The 24,970-nt window shown below is 40.6% G+C and overlaps 1 protein-coding gene across 9 annotated transcripts in view; it reads left to right on the top strand.

Annotated features, from left to right (window-relative positions):
- The window catches only part of UBE2V2 (ubiquitin conjugating enzyme E2 V2), a 60,911-nt gene that overhangs the window by 22,112 nt on the left and 13,829 nt on the right, over positions 1-24,970 (top strand). For 5 of the 9 annotated variants that reach the window (XR_014236350.1, XR_014236351.1, XR_014236352.1 and 2 more), the window contains exons 3-4: positions 2,306-2,431; positions 9,605-10,159. Coding sequence is in view for 4 of the 9 variants with exons in the window: in XM_082363261.1 (XP_082219387.1) it covers positions 2,306-2,431; positions 9,605-9,751 (273 nt within the window). In the remaining 5 variants the exon portion in view is untranslated. Of the gene's footprint in view, positions 1-2,305; positions 2,432-9,604; positions 15,130-24,970 lie in introns of those variants that run through there. The other 4 variants (XM_082363261.1, XM_082363263.1, XM_082363264.1 and 1 more) reach the window with 1 other exon arrangement.

The following is a 24,970-nucleotide window of genomic DNA, read 5'->3' as shown; positions in this document are numbered from 1 at the left end:
AGACTTGGCTGTTAATTTAAAATCCAGGGGTGATGAAATTAATCCAAGGTACCAAAAGTTAGGATGTTTAATCATTGTAGGCTAGTTTAGATTGAGGTATAATTTGCATATAGTGAAATGCATAGATATTACCATGATTTTCGACAAATGGAACTTGTTACCCCACACCCATGTCGAGATACAGAACATGTTTGTGCCCCCAGAAATTCCCTGTGCCCCTCCCCATCCCCACCCTGCCCCAGTCACTACTCCCTACACCCCAGAGTAGTCTTGTGTGTTGCAGGGCTTTGTGCAAGTGGAATCGTGCAGTGTGTGTGCTTGGAGGCCCACTTCTTTTGACTTGGCATTTAATGTCTCGGGATCAGCTGTGTTGTTCCATGAAGTGGGTAGTGGTGTGTTTCACAGAGATGCCACAATGTGCTTATCGCTTCTCCTGATCGTAGTACTCCCTGGCCATTACGAGTAAAGCTGCTATGATTACAAGTCTTCTCATGAACATAGGTTTGTTTCCATTTCTCTTGGATAAAATGCCTAGGAATGGAATTCCTGCGTGGTAGGGGAGGTGTGTGCTTATTTATCTTTATAAGAAAATGCCATATTGTTTCCAAAATGGTTATACCATTCCCTACAACCAGCAAAGTATGAGAGTTCTAGTTGTTTCCATGTACTTTGAGTACTTTTAACAGTATAGAATTTCTCAGGGGCTATTTAAGAAAATTTTTTTTTTCCTTTTCTTTCTTTTTTTATTGAAGTATAGTTGATTTACAATGTTGTGTTAGTTTCAGGTGCACAGCAAAGTGATTCAGTTATACATACATATGTATCTATTTTTTTTCAGATTCTTTTCCCTTGTAGGTTATTAGAAAATATTGAGTATCATTTTCCCTGTGCTCTACAATAGGTCCTTGTTGGTTATCTATTTTATGTATACTAGTGTGTATCTGTTAACCCCAAACTCCTAATTTACCCCTCCCCCTCCCACTTTCCCCTTTGGTGACCATAAGTTTGCTTTTTATGTCTGTGAGTCTGTTTCTGTTTTGTATATAAGTTCATTTGTATCATTTTAAAAAAAATATTATTTTTAACACAAGTTTTCTAGAGAGGCTGATGTGCATGTGATTGGAGAACAACAGACAAGATGATTTCCTTGACCTTTAGTCCTGTTTAAACCTCTGCAGGTCCTGGGCATATTATTAATATATGTTTGCTGTTAAACTTGGATGAGTTTTATCCAGCTGTTTCTTTTTTAAAATATTGAAATATTTAATAATATATGTATAAGATTGTTGTGTACATCTTAAATTACGGTAGTTTAATAACCCAGACCTGGCCTCCACTTGGGAGAACTCTTCCTTAAGGGAGAGGAGGCTGTGGGTCAGTTGGGGTAAGTGAGGTCTACAGATGGTTAACTTTGTTTTTCCCATGTTTATACAGGAATCAACAGGTATTAAATTGCCACTTCCATTTGTTTTTTTACTTTCTTGTTTTAATTGCACACTAATAAGTTTACCGAGTGAACAGACGCCGTAAGGATAAAGAAGAGTTAATTATAGGCATAAAAGTAAGCCTTGAAAAATCTAGAAGCATTAAGTCTGGTAGCTTTGAAATGGCTGTTTTATAATATGGTAATGTTCAACTTCTTGATTAAGAAACCCTGTTTTTAAATGATGTGGAAAAATAAAAGTTGGCTATTGTATCTCTGAATTTAGATAATGGAATTTAATGGACCACAAAATTAATGAAGTAATAATGTAAATGTAACTAATAAGAAGCATGAATTCATTGTTCTAGTGCTGGACAATGGTATAATATGGCGTTTATACCAGAAGATATATTGATTGCTGTATAAATGGGGTAACCATATAATTTATTGTCCAGCCAGACCCTTTTGAGAATGAAATGAAGTATTATTAATAATTAATACAGGAGCAGTGAGAATAAACAGAATTGTCCTGGAAAAATGGGAACCTTTATATATGTGTGACACAGGTCAAGCCACAATATGGACTTTTTAGTAAAATCTGAATTTAAGTGGTCTTTTTTTTTCTTTTTAATTTGTTACAGGCATTGTCTGTACTACAAAAGCAAGTTCTGATCATTTTGATATTACTTTGTAGAATTATTTAATTTTATAAAATCTCTACTTTTAAGTGTGCTTGCTGTATTTTTTCTAACCATATAGATCAAATAAATTTGTAGAAAAGTAAATTCTTGATCATACAAGTGGTAATATTAAGTACATTTATATTGTACTTTCCCTCTTGATTAGCACTTGAATATTATTATTATTATTTTTGCCTTCCAGACAAATTATGAAAACAGAATATATAGCCTGAAAGTAGAATGTGGACCTAAATACCCAGAAGCACCTCCATCAGTTAGATTTGTAACCAAAATTAATATGAATGGAATAAATAATTCCAGTGGAATGGTAAGTTAAAGTAGTCATTTTATTCTTACATAACCTATAAATATATAGTCAGGAGAATGTTAAAACAACAACAACAAAAGCGCCTTTGTTTAGCAGAAAGTCTAAAACAGTTTATCTCATGTTGTTTTTCTCTTTTGAATGGACCTTTCCTTAAGAACCTTTATGTACTAGCCTAGATAGAGGTGAGGGTTTTATTAATTGCTTCAGCAGTCATATTTCAGCTGAATCCTTATTTGGTGATAAGATAGTCATTATTTCTCTTTGAATGTTATTTTTCTTTAGGGTTAAGGTACATTGGTGAGATTAAAAGGATGAATATTCATGAAGAGGAGGTTTTTCTCTGAGGAACAAGTATGCCTGTACGGGAACAGACAGTTGTGGTTGAGCATGGTTGTTTAAAGCAGATAAATCAAAATGATGTGCTCTACCTGACTCACAGCAGGAAGTGAGCGGAAATAATTTCCAGTGCGAGTCTTAGGTTCATACGAGTATTAGAACTTGAAGTGTGGGTTCTTGAGGTGCCGTGTTGCGAGCTCGCTCACATGCAGAATACATGTTAGAAGCATGGTCATGTGATGATAGTAGCAGGAACCTCATCTGTCATAGGAGCAGGACGTTACCTGAACTTCGGTGTGCGCCTATCATCCCGTCCCTGTGTCCCTTTCCCCAGCAATGGTAATGAACATCCGGAGCATTTCTTTTATATTCTCTCACTTTTTCTTTATAGTTTTAGCCCCAGTATCACATCTGTACAGCTAGCCTTCCTTCCTCCCTCCCTCTTTCCTTCTCTTCCATCCATCATCCATCCCAAACCATGAGTTTATACCATCATGTCCAGTTCTGTTCCAACACTGCAGGGCGTTTTCCAGATTTCATCCTTTCTATGCTTGTACTTCTTGCCTTCCGCGGTGAGAAACCTGCCTTCTGTTGCCCAGTGTGTTTACCTGCATGTGCTCAGTCCCCCTGTGTGAAAGCACGCTTCCAGCAGCAGGCTGGGTCCTGGACACACAGCTGGCCGTCCGGCTCCCACCCCACCCCAGGGCCCCAGGTGGGCTGGCTCCTCCCTGCTGGGTGCACCGGACAAAAGCATGACCCTGACTGGAGGAGTGTTATTGGGCATCTCAGCCCTGGACCTGCTGGGCCACTCCCATACCTCCCTGCGTGCGGCGCGCCGGCCGGTGCTGGGCCCTGAGAGTCCTCCCTCCCCTGCCTGCTAGGGCATCAGTCCATGGGCATTTATTGTACAACGTGTTGATGCCTTCAGGTGTAATAATCATCTTATCTCGTGGTTTCTATCTTTACACGTGTTTCTTGTTTCTTTCCTACTTTTGAAATGGCTGTTCTCAATTCTTTTCATTGTTTCTGTTCTTCCAGTGGTTATTCTAGAAATTACAGCGTGCATACTTAACTATTTCTGTGTCAAGTAATATTAAGAGATGTGATGGAAGCAAGATTACGAAACAGTTTGAATTTACAGAATGGATATTGTTTAGGGAATTTCTTTTATGACATACAACTTTGCCTTTATGAGGAAGATATTTTTGTGAAATTTCTTTACCAGGAATAGCTGTGCTTCACATCTGCTGGTTTGTTTTCATATTATAGACTCTGCAAATTAGGAATTCATAGTGAGTTCTACATTGTTGTGGGAACTAGGAAATTCAGGATTAAATTTCAGACCTGCTTTACGAGCTTACCTGATCTCATTTTGGACATTATGCCTCCTTCTCTGCCTCTCCTCCTTAAACCCTCTACCATTAAGGTCTGTTAGTCTCTGTTGAAAATGTAACTCGAGTCCGGTCTTACTTTTCTCCTTACGTTGCCACCGAGTGAATGTTGGCCATCATCTCTTGTCTGGGCCCGGCACAGCCTCTCTGATTCTCCTGCTTTACCTCCCCCAATCTTTACAAAGCAAGCAGCGGAGGGATCTTTCTGAGGCACAGGTTGTGTCCTGTCGCTTCTGTGCTTTAAAATCCTGCAGTGGCTTCAGCCACACGTGCACGCTCTCTACCCTGGCTCCCTGGGGGCTCACGGTGCTCGCTGCCCTGCACACCTTTCCTTTGGCCTCAAGACCGTTGCACTTTCTGTTCTTCCTGGGTGGACATCCTTACGGACTCTTCACTTCCCTGTGTAAGTGTCTCTCAGAGAGTTCTGTCCAGACTCCCAGTCTGAACTGTGTCTGTTTTGTTACTCTACTACAGTCACTCTTTTATTCTTCCCCTTTGTAGCAGTTACTATAAATTGATTATCATTTTTCTCTTTGTTTTTATTTTTGGCGTTTTTAAAAGAATTGTTTCTAACACACAGGCAGGTTTTAGAGAATGATGTAACCAACATCCTCCACTTACCCTCCTCAAACCTTAACATTTTTGTCTTATTTGTAACAGGTCTTTTTTTAAAGAAAGACTGCATTATACAGTTAACTTTGTCTGTGCCTTTCCCGGTTTCCCCTTCCTCTTTCCTCGGAGGTGGCTCCATCTCAGATTTGGCGTTTATCATTTTCATGCGTGGTTGTGCTTTTACTGTGCACGTTTGTGTGTGCTTCTATGTTGTATCCCTTTTGTGTGGACTCCTATGTCAGTGATTTTTGAACTTCATCCATGCTATGTCATGCAGATTAGATTGTTCCTTTTTATTGTGTAATATTCTATTTTTCGTTTGCTGGGGATTTAGGTTGTTTTCAGTTTTCACTGAAAAGATTGCTACAGTGAACATTCTTATGCAAGTATTCTTATACCCTAGAACACGCTTCTCAGGACTGGACGTTCGTGGGTTCCAGTAGGTTATGGATCCGTATTTTTATAAAGTGCAATGAAAGTGAATTACTAGCAAAATGAAATTAAGAAGAAAATCCAAGCTCAGATTTTTTAAGATAAAAGTTTCTCCGTCAGATTGCTGTAGAACTCTCTAAAGGCCACTCTGAATATCTGTGTTTATCTTGTGGTGGACCAGTAAAAATCAGTGCAAGGCCTGTTCTGTGAAAGGTGCTTTCAGTGGCCCTGCTCTAGGGCGTTCACCTAAGCAGTAGGATGTCTGCTGAGGTGGGGTCTGGGTGGGGCTTGTCTTCAGCTTGACTGACTTCTGCCCGGGCTCTCCCAGGGCTGTCCATGTCTGTCCTGCTCACTGTGTGTACGTGCCTGTGACTGTCCATCGCCACCAACGCTTCATATAGTCAGGCTGGAGTGGGGACCTGGAAGCAGAGAAATTAAGTCCTGGTTTAATTATTGGAGCGTAGGTGTGTGTATAGAGTGACTGGATTAGGCATCAGGATTTCTTTTGATTGATATTCATTGTGGTTTGATTTGCATTCCTCTGGTTAGGCACCTTTTCACCTGCTTATTGGCCATTTTTTTTTTTACCTTCTTTGGAGAAATGTCTATTCAGAACCGTCTAAAACGACAAGGATTTATTGTCTCACAGTCTTTGTGGGCTGGGACTGTGGCCCAGGGCCTCTCACAGGGCTGCAGCCCACATGCCAGCCTGTGCTGTGGTCTCTGCTGAAAGCTCGACTGAGGAAGGATGCAGCTCCAGCCTCACTCACGTACGTGTTGGCAGTAGTCAGTTCTCAGTCAGGCTTCAGTTCCTTATCATACACTATAGCCAGAGGCCACAGAGCAGTTCACAGCACAGCAGCTGGTTTCCATCTGCAAAGCAGGGGAGTGAAAGCAAGAAAGAGGATGGAAGCTGGAGTATTTTTGTAGCTTAACGTCAGAAGTCATACCCCAGCGTTCTGTCCAGCCCACACTCCAGGGAGGGGTCACATAGGACGTGAATGTCAGGAGTTGAAGATCTTCAGGAACCATCACAAAAGCTGCTGTCTTAGTTTGGCTGCTGTCACAAAAATACCATAAACCGGGGGTGGTTTGGACAGCAGAGATTATTTCTCACAGGCTGGAGGCTGGGAAGTCTGAGATCAGGGTGCCCACGCGGTCGGCTTCTGGTGAGGACCCTCATTCCGGGCTGCAGATGACTGACTTCTTGCTGGGTCTTCACAGGGAGGACAGAGCAAGTTCCAGTCTCGGTCTCTCATAATCCCATCTTGGTGGCTCCACCCTTGGGTCCTCACCTAAACCTATTGATAATTACTTCCCAAGGTCCTCAGCTTCTAGTACCTTCCCGTGGTGGTTAGGGTTTCAGCGCATGAGTTTTGGGGGACACAAACATGCAGTCCATAACAGCTGTCTACCACGATCCACTTTGCCCACATTTTAATTGAGATATTTAGCCTTTATTATTAAGTTCTAAGAGTTCTTAATTTACTGAACAAGAGCCCCTTGTCAGGTATATGATTTGCATGAATTTTGTTTCATTCTGTGGGTTGTCTCTTTGCTTTCTTGATGTTTTCAACACAAAAATTAAAAAATTTTATGTAGCCAATTTATCTACTTTTTCTTTTGTTGAAAGTATTTAGTTGTTATATCTAAGAAACCATTGTCAAATCCCACGTCACAGAGATTTACTCCTGTTTTTTTTTTTTTTAACATCTTTATTGAAGTATAATTGCTTTACAATGGTGTGTTAGTTTCTGCTTTATAACAAAGTGAATCAGTTATACATATATATATGTTCCCATATCTCTTCCCTCTTGCATCTCCCTCCCTCCCACCCTCCCTATCCCACCCCTCTAGGTGGTCACAAAGCACCGAGCTGATCTCCCTGTGCTGTGCGGCTGCTTCCCACTAGCTATCTATTTTACATTTGGTAGTGTATATATGTCCATGAAGAGTTTTATTGTTTCAGCTGTTAATTTAGGTCTTTGTTCCATTTTGAGTTAAGGGTCCAGCTTCATTCCTTTGCACATGAATGTCCAGTTGTCCCAACACCATCTATTGAAGAGACTGTCCTTTCCCCATGGTTGACACCCTTGTCAGAGATCTTTTGACTGCACGTGCATGGATTTACTTCTGGGTTCTCAGTTGTATTCCATTCCATTGATCTGGGTTCTCAGTTGTATTCCATTCCACTGATCTGGGTTCTCAGTTGTATTCCATTCCATTGATCTGTATGTCCATCCTTGTGTGAGCCCCACCCTTTGTTTTTGTTTTGTTTGTTTGTTTTGGCCACCTGCGCAGCATGCGGGATCTTAGTTCACTGACCAGGGATCGAACCCGTGCCCCCTGCAATGGAAGTGCAGTGTTTTAACCACTGGACCGCCAGGGAAGTCCCACACCCTTCTTGATTACTGTAGCTTTGTAGTAAGTGTTCTTTTTCATATTGTTTCAGCTATTCTGGGTTCCTTGCATTTCCATATGAATTAAAGGCTCAGGTTGTCCAGCTGTGCAAAAAAGGAAAGAAAAAACAGGGCAGTTGAAATTTTCATAGGGATTGTGTGACATCTGTAGATCAATTTGAGGAGCATTGTCAGCTTAACGACATTAAGTCTTCTGATCATGTACATGGGATGTCTTTGTCAACAGTTTTTTTATAGTATTCCGTGTCCATGGCCTACACTTCTGTTCCTTATCCTGTTGTAGACGGCATTGTTTCCTGGAGTTGCTTTTCAGACCATTCATCGCAAGCACACAGACGAGGTGTCCTTGGTGGATCCTGCAGCCGCGCTCTACTTGTCTATTCCCTCCAGCAGTTCCTTTAATGGCTGCCCTAGGATCTGTGTACAAGGCCACGGCCTCTGCGCATAGAGATGGTTTCACTTCTTTCTTTTCAAAACCTTGAATTTCATCTTCTTGCCTAGTTGCCTGGCCAGAGCCTCCAGTTCAGTGTTGAGTAGCAGTGATGGCAGCAGATGTCCTTGTCTTGTCTTAGTATCTCAGGAGGAAAGCTTTCGGTCCTTCACCATGGAGTGTGCTGTTAGCTGTATATTTTTTGTAGGTGCTCTTTATTGGGTTGATATACCTAGTTTGTTGAGTGTTTTTATCATGAAAGGTTGTTGGATTTTGTCAAAGCTTTTTTGTGTCTGTTGAGATAATCATGGTTTTTGCTCTCTGTTCTGTTAATATGGTGTATTACATTGATTGATTTTTATATATTGAACCAACCTTGCCCTTCTGGGCTAAATCCCACTTGGTTATGGTGCATAATCAAATTCTTTATATGTTGCTCAAGGTCAGCCATAGGTGAGAGTATATGGCCTTCTCAGGTCTTTTGAGCCTGTACAGCCCTGCACATGTGTGTCTTCTAGATTCACAGGCGTGTGTTGGAACTTTTCAAAGCCTCACTGGACATCTAATTTCCCACCTTTCCTGTGAAGTATTTGGTCACCTTCCTGCTTTCCTCTTACCATCTCCTCACCCAGCAGAGGTGTTGAACCGTTTAAGCAATTTCTTTAATTTAAAAAAAATTTTTATTTTTTATTGAAGTATATAGTCGATTTACAGTATTATATTTGTTTCAGATGTACAACATAGTGATTCAGTGTTTCTATAAATTATACTGCATTTAAAGTTATTACAATATAGTGGTTATCTTTCCCTGTGTTGTACAGTACATCCTTGTTGCTTATTTTGTACATAGTAGTTTGTGTCTCCGAGGTGTCACACAATTGACACTGGTTATTTTTGGCAAACACCAGGTGGAGGGGTGGGCCGGGGACTAGGTGGTCCTCCGTGGGTGAGTTCTGAGGTCAGACAAAGAGAAACCCTGCGGGAGGGGTTTTCCAGGGAACTGCCACGCAGGCCGAGAGATGGCAAGTACCTGGGGGTGAGGCTTTGAAGGAGCTCCAGCCCCATCCTGCCAGTTTCCTGCAGCGGAAGATGAATTTAGCACAGTGCGGAGAACACACGGGAGAGAGATCTGAAAGCAGAGGTCAGGCTTCGCAGTTCTCTCCTTAATCCTGGTGGAGGTCATTGCCCAGACTTTGGGTCGTGGCATTGGAAATGGAGAGAAACCTCTGACCTTATCAAGAAGGAATTGGTAAATATGTTTACGTGTAGTTATTTTATATAACATTTGTTTATTTCTGGTGACCGAAGTTCACTACACGTTTACAGAAAAGCACCACACAGAAAGGACACAAATTTTTAGGAAACACCTGTTGAAGAAGGAATATTTTCCCTAAGTATTATATGAACCAGTAGTTTCATAATGTTCGCTTTGTGAAAATAGAGCCAGTCTATGAATTTTTCAAAGCACTTCTTATCAAAGTGTGTCTAGTAAATTGGTGCCAGACCCCTTTAAACTTGGCAGTTAATTTTACTCTTTTCCCCCTCCTTTCAGGTGGACGCACGGAGCATACCAGTGTTAGCAAAATGGCAAAATTCATACAGCATTAAAGTTGTACTTCAAGAGCTAAGACGTCTAATGATGTCCAAAGAAAATATGAAGCTTCCACAGCCACCAGAAGGACAAACATACAACAATTAATTTTAGTGGATTTAAAACTTGTCTTAAATCAACAACCTTCTATTCATGTTAATGTCTTGATTAAATATCACAATGCAAAATACCCACACATTAAGTAAGATAATTCCAGCTGGTAAACATGACCTGGACATCTGTAAGAGTATATTTAATATATGTACACCCATTATGTTTTCAGGTAACAGGAGGAAAATTCAGCACAGTTTTTTTTCTTGTTAAGGCACCGTCATTTAAGCATGAACCTGGAGTACTCAGAGTGGAACTCAGGTTTCCAGGTGGAAGAACAGCGAGAAGAGTCAGATGGCTGTGCAAGCAGATGTGTTTCTGAAGAGAAAGCTCGAGAAGGAAAACCCGGAACGGCGTGCTCTTGCTTAGCGAAAGAGCTTCCGTTGAAATTGTCTAAAATAGCAGGTACAATGAATATTGTCCCAAACTGTGTTCATTTTTGAAGCGGTATAGGTGCTGAGTACTAGCAGTATCAAAACTACGTTCAGGACTGCTTTGATCCCGCATTTATCATCGAATTGCTGTGGGGGGCGGACGGGCCCCGTTGCTAGCTGTTCCTGGGCGTTCCGTCTACCAGACGCGGTGAAGACTTGTTGGCAGCCGTTGTTGGACAGAGCACGCGTCTGCATTTAAGTGAAACCAGCAAAAAGGAAATAGATGTATGCGTATGTGATTTTGAGATTAACGTTAGTCTTAAATTGTAAATAAAATGTGGAATGTGTCCTCAGAAACTGTGCCATTTCTGTTATATTGATGTGGTGTGTGTACAGTAACTTGCTGAGGTAGCAGAAATTGGAATTATTGTAGCCTTCCCCTATACACACCTTTTATTATTTATCCTATATTGTATACTTCTTGCAAATTGGAATTTGTGGAGTATTTAACAGTACAGATTACCTAATAAGTTTAATTTCTTGTTAGGAGAAGGAGGAATCCCAGGTATTATGTTTTGAATTTGATTTCACCAGAAATATTGTTAAGAAAGATGGTTGAGTTCTAGCAATTTTTATAGAATTAGAGATTGCAAATTATCCAAATATACGTTCCAGTTTTTCTTCATAATATCTGCCCCCAGTGCTCTTAGCACTAACTGGGGTTAGTTTTGTTCATTTATCCTTTGCTTTGGCAGCTACATAATTCTGAATTGAAAGTCCACCTGTGCTCTGCTTTTACCAGAGTGACTTGAGGCTTTCCGTCGCCGTTTTTCATCTCAGAGCGCTTGGGTGTACTACTTTGTTGAAAATACTTCTCTCTCATGGGTTCTGTTTTCTGAAGAAAATAGTAAGGTGGTCATGTAACAAGGACAGGTTTCTCAACCCTGGCATGTTTTTATCAAGTGCATTCAAAGTTAAAGCTGTGAGCTACCTTTTCTTGGCCAGTAATATGGTAAAGTCAGCGGCAGTTTATCTAAATTTACTAATTTCAATGTGGCTTTAATTATCAAAGATGTTTAAAGTGACACATAGAGAATGTATACATACAAATTAGTGCATGTGTAATTTATTAAAATAGGTTTGAAATGAACTATTACCTTGGCATACATTCTTAAAAATTTTAAGTGGTTGAGATTAAGTGGAATTACACTGATATCCTATGTGAGAGTGGTGGTTCCTGACAGTCTAAGTCGGTCTCTCGTGACCCCTTGCCCACTGGGAGAGTGTGTCCTGTCATACGTGGGCGCTGGTAACCATCTGAATGCTGTACATTGTTTCTGCATTGGTGGGCTGAGACCCTGGGCACCTTGACCTCTGGTCCACTCTCCTTTCCCCGCACCCACTGTTGTGAAGGACTTCCCCCGCCCACGTGTGTGTTGCCTTCGAAATTTGTTTGAAAGGCTAGCAGGTGAGACTCTAGGGGATGATCATGTATTAATAAAGATTACAAAAGTAAAATATTTGTCCTGTTAGGTCAGTGTTATGCTTTAATGGTTTTAATTACTAATTTTCAGAATCCCTCATTTAAAAAATATTTTTTCTAGTATTTTAAAGTAATGGCATTTGTTGTTACAGGTTTATGTGTGACTTTTCAGGATTTTGGAACATAAACATTTATAAGAGGTGGTCAATGGTATTTGAGTCTTTTGGGTGTAAAATTTTTTTTAAAATTATAATTTTAAATTATCTTTTTAAAAGAATTTACCACACTTCAAATTTGAGTAAGTGCTTGGGGAGTGAACTAGTTTGACTTGCATATGGTTTATTAGTCTGGATTACTTAATACCATTCATTGATTTAACTGCTTCCCACTAAGTATATATTGTTACTGATAAATACGCATGAAATTCATATTGTTTTGAAAATTTAGAGTACATGGCTGGAAAATATCAATATGTTTCCCACCCTGGATTTGGTGTGTGACCATGTGGGCGGCTCTGGAAGACGCATCGTGAGGTATAGACTTCGGTCAAAGCTGTGCTCACTCTTCTCGTGGGTACACAGCCGTGCTTGCATGTACACGTTAAAGAGTGTAAGTGCGGATGATACTGTCTAGTGTCATGAATAACAGTTTGGGGAGTTACTTAAGGAATTTTTTCCCCCAGATTTCCTCGGTGAGTATATTTTTTAGACATATGTGTGTAGCATTATAGTATAATTAATTGCTGGGAAGGATCAAAAAGGCACTGATTTCACTTTTCTGAGAAGTAACAATATGATTTTCCAGTAACAACTTGATTGGCTTTTGGTTGTGTTCACAAAAAGATTCCAGCTCCGAAGATTTTGGAAAGCGTTTGTATTTTGTATATAAAACAGAAACATTATGAAAAGCAGTGGATGCAGCGTATTACAGGCTTGATAGGAGCGTTAGCAGTTAATTCCTACCCAGTACTGTGTTTATTGACAAGCAGAATGTATGGAAATAGAATATCTTTTATGCTAAAATTAATATGCCTCTTTGAAGTTACTAAACAGCAGATGGAAATCTTATCATAGGTCATATTGAAAATGTTGGTTATTTTAAAAGTATAGTGGAATACTGAAAAGAAAAGATACACCATAAGTATTTTCTGAGGAGAAAATGATTGAAGGTATTTGATGACACAGAAAATAAATGACAAGTCAAAACTGTCATCCTGTGAAATAAGGGAGTTTGAGGGAATCATGGAGTGAGTACGTGATTTTTAAGAATCACTGGATATGAAGAGGTTGCCCATTGTGTTTACATACATCTCTAATGGGATATTCTCACCTAAAAAATTGCTAAAGGTCCTCTGCATTTCATTTTTACATGTAATCTAAAGATTAGTACAAGATTTCTTCTGCAACTTGATTTATGAAATCAGTGATAAAAGCCAGATAGATTTCACTTTCTTAACTTAGAAAGATTCCAGGACTCATCCTTTCTCCAGTGGGTAGCTGACCAGATACCGTGTAAGGATTGTGCAGTGACCCCTCTGCTCCCGATGTAGACTTACCGTGTGAATTCTTTTATCTTGTCTTAGTTGAGCACTGAGCAGCTGCTTACATCTGTCTGAGATTTTGGCAGCCAAAAGATTATACAAAAGTAAAGGTAATATTCCACCTCCAAAGGAAGACTAATCTCTGGCACTGAGAAACCAATAGAAGTGAGAAACCCTGCGGTCAGTAAAGAAGCAAATCTTTGAATTCATTGAGAGTGAAAACTGTTTCTTGTTTCTTCAGTGCAGTTGAGTAATTAAAATATTGTTCAGAGATTATGGGGAAACACTGAACAATTGAGTGTGTGTATTCTTCCTTCATCTGATATAATAGCTTTTTTTTTTAAAACAGGCTTTTAACAATAGATAATTTTACAAAGTAATCTGGAAAATTAACAGTGTAATGTAAAGTGAGGTTTCAACAGGACACCTACATTAAAATGTAGTAAAATTAGTTATAATACTTAATGTCATGTTTTTTGGGTCCAAAGACTCTTCCAACCAACAAGCATGGTAATTGTGAATGCTTTATTACACAGGGTGAGATTTTATAGCCTTTGTAGTTTGTCAGCCCTTAATTTGAGGGAAAAAGGTAGTTTTTCTCCACAGTGGATAACTGACAAAGAGAAATGTATTGTTTTACTGCTTCTCAAGCCACATTGTCCAAATAAGTAGTGATAGCCAGATGTCCAGATTATATCCACTATCATAAATTATCTTTTTATTGCTGTAATTTAAAAAATCATCTTAATACTCAAGTAAAAGTAATTGAGTTCACAAGAAAAGTAAAATATCTAATTGCCTGGGTTTCTTAATCTTGAGTAACATATGGACTTCTTTAAGGAGAAAAATAATTCTTTTGGACTCAGTATTGTCTTGAATTATTTTTGTTGAAACATTGTTTAATGCATAAAATTGTATTAATGCAAATGTATAAACTTCTTAGCCCTATAAAATTATAAAGCAAATTAACACAATTACATAGTAATTAAAATGTAAAAGACTTTAATATTGAGGATGTTTTATTGAATTACTCTCTACTTGAAATGTAAATATTTTCATCTTGTCTTGGCTCTTTGTTGTTGCCATGTCTATACTAGAGTGTGTGGCTGGACCTCAGATTTTTCTTACCTTTTTTCTCTTGCCAAACTGGTACAAAAAACCTTTGTTGTGTTATCTGACCTTCATTTGGTATAAATACAGTTCCCGCATTAGGTCCCCCTCTGTTCTGTTCTACTAACCAGAGAACGGAAATTCCTGAGTCTTGATTCACCTTTGAGACCACAGTTGTGTTAAACCCTTGATTCTTGAGAATTACTGTGATACTCACTTTGCTGTGTTTGTGGCCCTGTATAGAAATAAAAATGATCTATGATTGGTGATGGTAGATAAGCTGATATATTAGTAAGATCATTTTAAATTTGGATGACACATTTTAATCCATTAGGTTTTAAAGCTTAGTGCTAAGAGGTGCTGAATACATTTATTGGTTTAGAAAATAAACTGCGGTTGAAAGTGGCTCCTCTCTCCGTTTGTGCCTCTGTACTGTCCATCGTCCTCTGGTGAATCTCCCTCACCTGTAATCTCTGTAGCTCCCTTCTATCAGCCTATGGCCACTGCTGTTCTTATGTTCTGTTTCTCTTGAGTGGATCCCTTTAAACCCCTTTTCCCCATCATTCTGGATGTGGTCCCCTCACATCAGCCCCAACCATGAATTTGAAGACTGCTTATGAGAGGTAGCTCGCCCGTTCGCTGTGCTCTGGCTCCTTCCTGCCTGTGCCCTTTGTTTACCACCTGTGCCCTCACTACCTGGGTCCTCTCCAACCTTCTCTATCCCCGATTTGCAGATCTTCTCCTCACCTGTCACCGTTGTCCTCCTTGACACAGTGTCCTTGTGTGTGATATTTTTGCTTCATTTGCCTCTGAGAGTTGATGTCCAAGCTGCCCATCACAGTAATAAAATTTTAATATTATTTATAAATGTATTCGAAGCATTTAATATTCTTTGAATTAAAAAAAAAATCCCCAGAGTATATTTTTTGAAGCTAAACATCAGAAATTGGGTGTTTTCTTATTTGAGATACTTAAGATTATTAGAAATACCATTTTTGAAAACAATGTATTTGGCTACAAAGAAGTGTTAGAATCATTTATTTGTATTGAAAATTATTAAAATGACTGCCAGAAACTAGGTGACTATTTATGCGATGCAGATTTTACTGAGTTCTGCTCAGCAGACAGGTTGGGGTGTGTTTTTCAGCCCTCCCTGTGTTAAGTCCTTGTGAGACTGCTTCTTTAGGACATAAAGGTAGACAATACCATGGAGGTGATAGGTAGGCGCCAGTTCTGTCAGCCTTGGTGATCGAGTGGGTGACGGAGTCTGTGGTCCTCCTCTGGCTGACCTCACTGGCAGAACCCAAGCGCCGTTAGCAGTGAGGTTCTAAGCCGAACCGGGTCTGTAAATTGATCAACGAAGAGCAGCAGAGAGGAAGCTGATGGAAATCCTAGGGCCCTCTACCCTGTGGCTTTGGGCCACTTAGCCCTGTGCCCTTCAGTTCCTTCTGAGAAGGTCATGCTTACCCCATAGAGTTGTGGTGTCATGAAACAATATGAATGGTTTTAATCACAATCAGAATGATTAATCAGTAAGTTGTAGCTTTTAAAAATGTTATTAATCTAAGAACATTCACTTAAATTATGTCAAGATATGCATTTGCATCAGGTCTGTCCTCCTGTGTAAAGGGTGGACTAACTTTCCAAGAGGTTACGTGAGGTTATATAGGAGGCTTCATTAAGCCGCTAGTGCTGTCTGGACAAAGTTAATTTCTGCTCATGGTTGAAGGCAGACAGATGGGCTTCTGGGTGCTAGTGAGACCTGGCATGCCTGGCACCCCTCCCCCGTCCCACCTGGGTGCAGTGGCCCTGGTGGATCCACCCCTGGATGGGCACCACTCCTGCCCTCCCACAGTCACGAGTGTTACCAGTGCATTTACGATTGTTTGCATTGCTGTTCTGACCAGTGCACGTTACAGGTGGACCTGGAGGTGGTGTTGTGCAGTTCATTCACGCACTCGTCTCACGCAGGTGGGGCATACAGCTCGCTGGCCCACCAGAACACACACCTCGACCTGCATCTCAGAGTAGCCCTGCGGAGGCTGGACAGTCCCCCTTTGAGCTGACTTGGTGTGCAACGCTGCCGGGCTCCTTACGGGAGGGTGGTGGCCAACACCTCAGTTGGATCCTCTCGTGCCCCCGGGGAGGGTGCTTCCTGGAGCTGAAGCTCCGCTGCTCCCGGTGGCCCGCTACGTCCTAGCCTGGAGGTGTGGGGCCCAAGGCCAGCAGAGCCAGGACAGGAGGTTCTGCCATACCTACACGTTCCTTGTGAAGTCGAGATGTAAATGACATACCATAAAATTCACCTTTCATTAAACTGTTCAGCCCAGTGGTTTTTACCATATCCACAAGATTGTGCAGACATCACCACTAATTCTAGAACATTCCAGAATGATGGCTATTCGGGCTGTTTACATATTTTGGCTGTGATAAGTAATGCTGTTACAAACATTTGTATATAAGTTTTTATGAGGGCATATGTTTTCATTTCTCTTGGGTGGATATACCTAGGAGTGGAATTGCCGAGTCATAAGGTAACTGTGTTTAGTCATTTGAGGAACTACCTGGCTGTTTTCCAAAGTAGTTGTGCCGTTTTACATCTCTGCCAGCAGTTCTCCGCGTCCTCACCAACACGTTATTGTTTGTCTTTGATTCTAGCCATCCTCGTAGGTGTAAAGTGGAATTTCGTTGAGGTTTTTCCCAGTCACTAATGATGCTGAGCATCTTTTTACAAGATCACTGGCTATTTGTGTATTTTCTTCAGAGAAGTGTCTACTCAGGTCCTTTGCCCATATAAAAAATTGGTTTATTTGTAGTTTTATTGTTGAGTTGTAAGAGGTCTTATATATTCTGGATATTAGACCTGTATCAGATATATGGTTTGCAAATATTTTCTCCTGTTCTCTGGTCTGTCTTGTCACGGTTTTTTTTTTTAAATTTAGTTATTTACTTACTTTTGGCTGCATTTTTGGTCTTTGTTGCTGTGCGCGGGCTTTCTCTCGTTGCGGCGAGCGGGAGCTTCTCTTGTTGGGGAGCATGGGCTCTAGGCACGTGGGCTTCAATAGGTGTGGCTTGCGGGCTCCAGAGCGCAGACTCAGTAGTTGTGGCGCACGGGCTCAGTAGTTGTGGCTCGTGGCCTCTAGAGCACAGACTCAGTAGTTGTGGCACTCGGGCTTAGTTGCTCCGTGGCATGTGGTATCTTCCCAGACCAGGGCTCGAACCCACGTCCCCTGCATTGGCAGGCGGATTCTTAACCACTGCGCCACCAGGGAAGCCCCTCTTTTCACTTTTTTTGATACTATTTCTTTGATGCACAGATTTTTATATTTTTATGCAACGTAATTTTTCTGTTTTTTCTTTGGTTACTTGTAATTTTGATATTATGTCTAAGAAATCATTGCCTAGTCCAAGGTCATTGTGATGGTTAGTTGTGTCAGCTGGGCTAGGCTGTAGTAATCAGTTACTAAATCAAACACTAATCTGGGTCCTTTCAAGATATTTTGTAGATGTGATTAACATCTACAATCGTTGACGTTAAGTAGAGGAGCTTGCCCTCAATAGTGTGACGAGACCTCATCCAGTCAATTGAAGGCCTCAAGAGCAAAAACTGAGGTTTCCTGGAGGAAAGTTAAGTTCTGCTTCAAGACTGTAGTGTCAAGTCCTGCCTGAATTTCCCGCCTGCTAGCCTGTCGCCACAATTACTTAAGCCAATTCCTTAAAATAAATATCTATCTCTGTGTCTGTCTTTTTCTTTCTTTATCTACCTATTATTTATCTATGATCTCCTGTTGGTTCATTCTGATATGGTGACAAAAATTTACATCTGTGTTTTCTTCTAAGAATTTATACTTTAAGCTTTTACATTTAGGCCTTTGATCTGTTTTGAGTTAATTTTTGTATGTGGTGTGAGGGACGAGTCCAGATGCATTCTTTTGCACGTATATATCCAGTCATCTTAGCGCCATTTGTTGAATGGTCTTGTACCCTTGTGAAAAATCAATTGACCATATTTATATATGGGTTTATTTCTGGACTCTCAATGCTGTTCCCTTGATCTATGTGTCTCGCCTTAATGCCAGTACCACACTTGGTTACTCTAGTTTTATAGTTAGTTTTGGAATCAAGAAGTATGAGTCCTCCAAGTATGTTCTTCTTTTTCAAGATTGTTTTGGCTATTCTCGGTCTTGTCCATTTTCAAATGTACAAGTCTTTCACCTCGTTGGTTAAATTTATTCCTAGGTATTTTAGTTTTTGATGCAATTGTAAGTGAGATTATTTTCTTAATTTCTCTTTCTGATAGCTAAGTATTAGTGTATAGAAACACAGCTGATTTTTCTATATTGATTTTGTATCCTGCAGTTTTACTGAATTTGTTGATTAGTTCAAACAGTTTTTTTGGTGGGATCTTTAAGGTTTTCTATACATAATATCATGTCATCTGCGAGTACAGTTGTACTTCTTTCTTTCTGACTTGGATACCTTCCAGTTCTTTTTTGCCTAATTGCTCTGACTGGAACTTTCAGTGTTATGTTGAATAAAACTGGTAAAAGTAGACACCCTTGTCTTGTTTCTGATCTTAGAGGAAAAGCTTCAGCTTTTCACTGTGAGTGTGATGTTAGCTGTGGGCTTGCATTTTATGGCCTTTACTGTTCCATATGTTGAGGTACATCCACTCTGTACCCACTTTGCTTAGAGTCTTGTATTTGCAATCTTGATAAATTTATTAGTGAGGATAGTTTTTTTGGTGTAAAATTTTAAGGGTTTTTTTCTGTATGTAGAATTGTGTCATCTGCAAATAAGAGGTTGTCATCCTTATTTTCCAATCTGGATGTCTTTGATTTCTATTTCTTGCCTAATTACTCTTCCATTATCTTTTGCAGTCATAATTTCTAGTCCAAGTTTCTTAGATATTTTTTCTTCCTTTTGTTTTTTAAATTAATTTTTATTAGAGTATCGTTGCTTTACAATGTTGTGTTAGTTTCTGCTGTATAGCAAAGTGAATTGGCTATATGTATACACATATCCCCCTCCTTTTTGGATTTCCTTCCCATTTAGGTCAGCACAGAGCAGTGAGTAGAGTTCCCTGTGCAATACAGTATGTATGTTCCCATGAGTTGTCTATTTTATACTTAGTATCAATAGTGTATATGTGTCAATCCCAGTCTCCCAGTTCACCACCCCCCCCCCGCCCCCAGCCTTCCCCCTTTTTATCCATACATTTGTTCTCTATGGCTGTGTCTCTATTTCTGCTTTGCAAATAAGATCATCTATACCATTTTTCTAGATTCCACATATATGCGTTGGTATGATACTTGTTTTTCTCTTTCTGACTTACTTCACTCTATATGACAGTCTCTAGGTCCATCCACGTTTCTGCAAATGGCCCAATTTCATTTCTTTTTGTGGCTGATTAATGTTCCATTGTATCTATGTACCACATCTTTCTCCATTCCTCTGTTGATGGACATTTAGGTTGCTGTCCTGGCTATTGTAAATAGTGCTGCAGTAAACATTGGGGTTGCATGTGTCTTTTTGAATTATGGTTTTCTTTGGGTATATGCCCAGTAGTGGGATTGCTGGGTCGTATGGTAGTTCTATTTTTAGTTTTTTAAGGAACCTCCATACTGTTCTCCATAGTGGCTGTATCAACTTACATTCCCATTTTCATCCTTTTTTTTTTTTTTTTTTTTCATTTTATTTATTTGGCTGCGTCAGGTCTTAGTCGCGGCACGTGGGATCTTCGTCGTGGCACGCGAGATCTTTTGTTGAGGCGCTTGGGCTTCTCTCTAGTTGTGGCTCTTGGGCTTAGTTGCCCTGCGGCATGTGGGATCTTAGTTCCCCGACCAGGGATCGAACCCATGTCCCCTGCATTGTAAGGTGGATTCTGAACCACTGGACCACCAGGGAAGTCTCTCTTCCTTTTCTTATTAAAAAAAATTTTTTTTTGGAGATCTAGATTTTACTGTGAGCAGTTATAGCCATTTTCAGGTTTTGTACCAATTATTTCTAGCAGTAACAATTCATTATGAATTGGATAAAAGACCCAGTTTGTATTTATGTTTTAACTAATCCAAGGGAGAATATTCTTGAAATGCTGTGTTATCCAGAACTGGTCCATGGGATTTTGTTCCTTCAGTCCTCAGTATACTTCTGAGCAGTGCATACTAACTTCCCGTGAACTTGGTGGAGCTAATAAAGTGTGGAGATCCAGTTGTTTCTAGGAGTCCAGTCAGTCTGAAAAAGCTACATACTGTATGATCCCAACTGTATGGCATTCTGGTAAAGGCAAACAGTAACAAGGTGAGTGGTTGCCAGGGGACTGGGGAGTGGCGGGGAGGTAGAGGGGTGCCTAGGTGGGGCACAGGAGGTTTTCAGGGCAGTCACTCTGTCCGTAATGGTGGAGCCGCGTCATTGTGTGTTTGTCAGAGCCCACGGAGTGTGCAGCACACAGAGTGAACCCTCATGTCAACTATGGACTTCAGTTAGTGATAATTAGGAGTGGTTCATCAGTTGTAGCAGATGTGCCACACTAACTAAGGCAAGACGCTAGTACTAGGAGAAACTGCAGGGGGAGAGGGAGCACACGGGTATCGTCTGTACATAAAAATGTCCTAAAATTAGAGAAGAGAGATTGCAGGGAAAAAAATCAAGTGTTTTTTATAGTAAGATATAAATAATAAAACCAAACTTTAAGAGAGTAATTTTTTGAGATCCTTGTAATATACGTGAGATTGATGTCTGGGAACTTCGCAGGTGAAGTCAGTGGTAGAGACATACGTATTTTGTGGGTGTGTTTTAATTTGTGTGTGAAGGTGTGGATTTTCTGAGTCACCGAGTGCAGCAGATCAGCACCCTTGGCCACCACGGCAGCTCCTTGGCAGGGAGCCAGTCAGGCTCGCACAGTCTGAGGCCACAGCCAGGGGTGTGGGGTCCTCTGCACACCCCCAGCTGCGTGTCCCCAGAGCCCAGGTCAGGAGTCCTGTACGAACCCTGCCCCTTGGGTGGCAGGCTGCAGATGAAGGCGTGAGGTTACTGCTGAAGCCAGAGCTGACTGGGTTCTGGAATCGGGAAGTGGCAGAGACAGTAAGAATATAGAGGCAGATAGCGCGCTATACTGCTTGTCGTGGTTCATAGCCTGGGCACTGTTGACCTTAGTGGGGAGTGGGGAGTGAATTGGCAGTGCTCAGGGTGAAGGGCCACTTACAGAAAACCTGTTTTCTCTGTCCTGGTGGAGATTGTAACAGCTGACAGTGACCATACTGACTTGAGAATAAGGCTGACGCAAGGCTCCCAGAGAGAAATCATCTTGGCATAACCCATCTTCATGTGTTACTCTCCAGAAAAGTTGCTCTGCTGTTTACAGGCACATGTGCTATCTTGGCCCTCTGGGAGCAAAAATTCGTACACTAGACCAGAGGAGTTTTGCTAGTAGGCAGTTTTCTAAGAGAAATACGACATTTGTTTATTTGTTTTACTGTTAGTTTAGCTAAATAAAAGCTGACAATTTGCAAATAGCAAAGTTGTTTCGTATCAGATACTTTATAGTTGTAAAAATGTGCAGACGTGTTTTATTGCAATTGTCTGTCGTCATGTAGCGCAGTAGAAATCAGGGAAGGGAGTCCAGACTGGGCAAAGCCAGTGTGTGTGTGAGAAACAAGGTGTCCTGAAATATTAATTACAGGCCAAATTCACATCCTCAGAGCATTTAGAGGCATTCCCTTTTTGACTCTGGAGGAGCATGGGTACCAGCCTAGGTACCTGGAGCCCGGCTCACTTCCTTCCTAGCTCTGAGTTTGCTGGCAGAAGATCGAGGTGGAGTCAACAGGGGAGTGGGGTGGGAATATGAAAGATGAAGCCAGCCTTCTCCAGAGTGGAGTGGGCCCAGTGGGTGCCCCAAAGTGTCTGGTTGACCTTGTCAGGGGTGGTGTTGCAGCTGGAAGACTGGCCTTGCTGAGCAGAAGCCCACGTTGCTGGGCCCACGTACAGCCCTCACCCACCACAGTGGATGCTGTCTGCACGCACCCACTGTCTGCGCTGAGGTGGTGATGGCAGGCTAGCTGACCGTTCTGTCTGCTTGGGTGTTCGGGCGATGTTCTCTGCTGGGCATTAACCTGTGATCAGTGATCTTCACGCCTTGTGCCCGCTCCCAGAGGTCCATCCACACGCCTCTCCTTCTGACCCCTTGTCTGTGACCTCCCGTTGTGCTCCTGCCAGGCTCTTCACTGGCCAGCGGGGCCCTTTGGCACTTCCCATAATCTTTTCAACAGGAAGTTCTGGGACGATTGGTTATCCTTATGCAAAACTTCAACTCATATCTCACACCATAGAAGAAAGTTAATTCAGAATGTATCATAGAACATAAAACCTATCAAACTTTCAGAAGAAAAAATAGGAGAAAGTCTTTAACTTTTGGGGGGACTAGGCAAAGTTTTCTTAGATAACAAACCAAAAGCAGGATCCATAGAACAGACGTTAAGAACTGAACTTCACTGAAATGAATAACTTATGCTTTTTGGAAGACCCTGTTAGAGAATGAAAAGACCAGCCATAGACTGGAAGAAAATATTTGCAAGTCACACATCTAATTGTGGTCCCCCAAAGATGTCTATGTCCTCATCCCCCAAACTTGTGAAGATGTAATGTTAAAAGGCAAAGGGGAGTCAGGTTGCAGACGGGATTAAGGTTGCTCATCAGTTGACTGTGAGATGAAGTTATCCAGGTGGGCCCAGTGTGACCACAAGCATACTTAAACGTGGTTGAGGGAGGCCACACGGTCCCTGTGACAGGAGAAGCTGGCTTTGAGGATGGAGAAGGGGACCAAAGCTAAGGAGAGTGAGCAGCCTCTAGAAGCTGGAAAAAATAAGAAGATGGCTCCCTTAGAGCCTGCAGGAAACCTTAATTAAGCCCTCTCCAAACCTTAATTTTAGCCAAACAGACATTTCAGGCTTCTAACCTACAGAACTGTAAGATAATAAATTTGTGTTGTTTTAAGCCCCTAAGTTTGTGGTGGTTTTGACAATAATTGGGAACTAATACACTGATATAAGACGATAGTCCAGAAAATGTATAGAACTCAAAACTTGCCAATAAGAAAACAACCCAATTAAAAAAATAGGCAAAAACTGAACAGACACTTCAGTAACAAATAACAGATGGCAAATGAGCACATGATAAGATGGTCAACATCATTAATCATTAGGGAAATGCAAATAAAAACCAAATTGAGATACCACTGTACACCTATGAACATCTGAATTAAGATGCCCCAGGTTTTGGGGCAGATGTCGGTGAACTGGAGTTCTCATATGTTGCTGTTGGGTCTGTAAAATGGTGCATCTACTACTGAAAATAGCTTGGCAGTTTCTTAAAAAGTTAAACACACATCTACTATCTGACCTAACATTTCCATCCCTAGGTATGTGCTCAAGACAATGAAAAGCATATATCCATACAAAGACATGAATACTCATAGAATATTTGTAAGAGTCAAAAGCTGGAAACACCCAAATGTGTATCATCAAGTGAATGGGTGAACAAACTGTGTGATACACCCATACGGTGGAATGCTATTCAGCAATAAAAAGGAATTTCAAAATAATTACGCTGAGTGAAAGAAGACAAAGAGTACATATCATATGATTTTATTATATGAGGTTCTAGAAAATGCACTAATCTATCTTGACTGCAGACCGACGGTTGCCTCGTGACGGGAGCATGAAGGAACTTGGGGATAATAGACATATTGTCTTGATTGTGGGGTTGTTTCATGTACATACATGTGAGGTTTACCAACTCGAACAAATTAAATGTGTGCTGTTTAATTTTATCCTCAATAAAGCTGTGAAAAAAAGGATGCAGAAAGGTTGAAAATAAAAGGTTGGAGGAAGATAATGCGAACAGTATACGAAGACAACTTCCTGAAGATACAGCAGCCTGATCACTAGGAAACATCAGCATCCTACATTTATACCCAGTTAAACGTAGCTTTGAAATAGGCACAGAAAAAAATTACAGAAAATTATAGCTCTCTACAAAAAAAACAAAGACCTTCACACTAACATATCTCTCTCCCTGCAACTGATAGCACAAGCCATTACGTTTATGGAAGATTTGAACATGACTAGCAAATGACCTAAAGGGCAAGTGTAGAAAAGTGCACCCACCAACTGCAGAATAAACACTCCTTGGAAGCACCTCTTTGCCACTGAGTGTGCTCTTTGAGCACTGTGGAAATCGTAACAAAATGATAGCCAGAAAATGATGAGATTAGACACTAGGTAATACTTGTGTAAATAACAGATGGGTGAATGGAAATATCACAATGGAAATTGGAAATATTTTGAATTGAATGATGACTAAAATACTACAAGTTAAAATCTGGGGGATGAAGCAAAAATATTGCTAAGAAGAAAATGTATAGATTTAAAACATTTAAATTATGAACGGGTGAAAGTTGATCATCTCAACATTCATCTCAAGAAGTCATAGAAAGCAAAATTAAACGCAAGGAAAGCAGAAGGGAGGAAATAAAGATAAAAATAAAAGTCAATAAATGAGAAAATAGAACCAACAAATCTAAGTTTGGTTCATTGTTAAGATGTCTAAAATTGGCAAGTCCTCATCAAGACATAAAAGGGAAGGCACAAATAATATTAGAAATCAAAAAGAAGAAATCACTAGAGATCATGTGGATAAAGATAAGATGATGA

This window comes from Balaenoptera borealis (genome assembly GCF_965194805.1).
Source record: "Balaenoptera borealis genome assembly, chromosome: 17".
Lineage (NCBI taxonomy): Eukaryota > Metazoa > Chordata > Mammalia > Artiodactyla > Balaenopteridae > Balaenoptera > Balaenoptera borealis.
The sequence above is the reverse complement of the archived record's forward strand: the minus strand, read 5'-3'. Positions and strand labels throughout refer to the sequence as shown.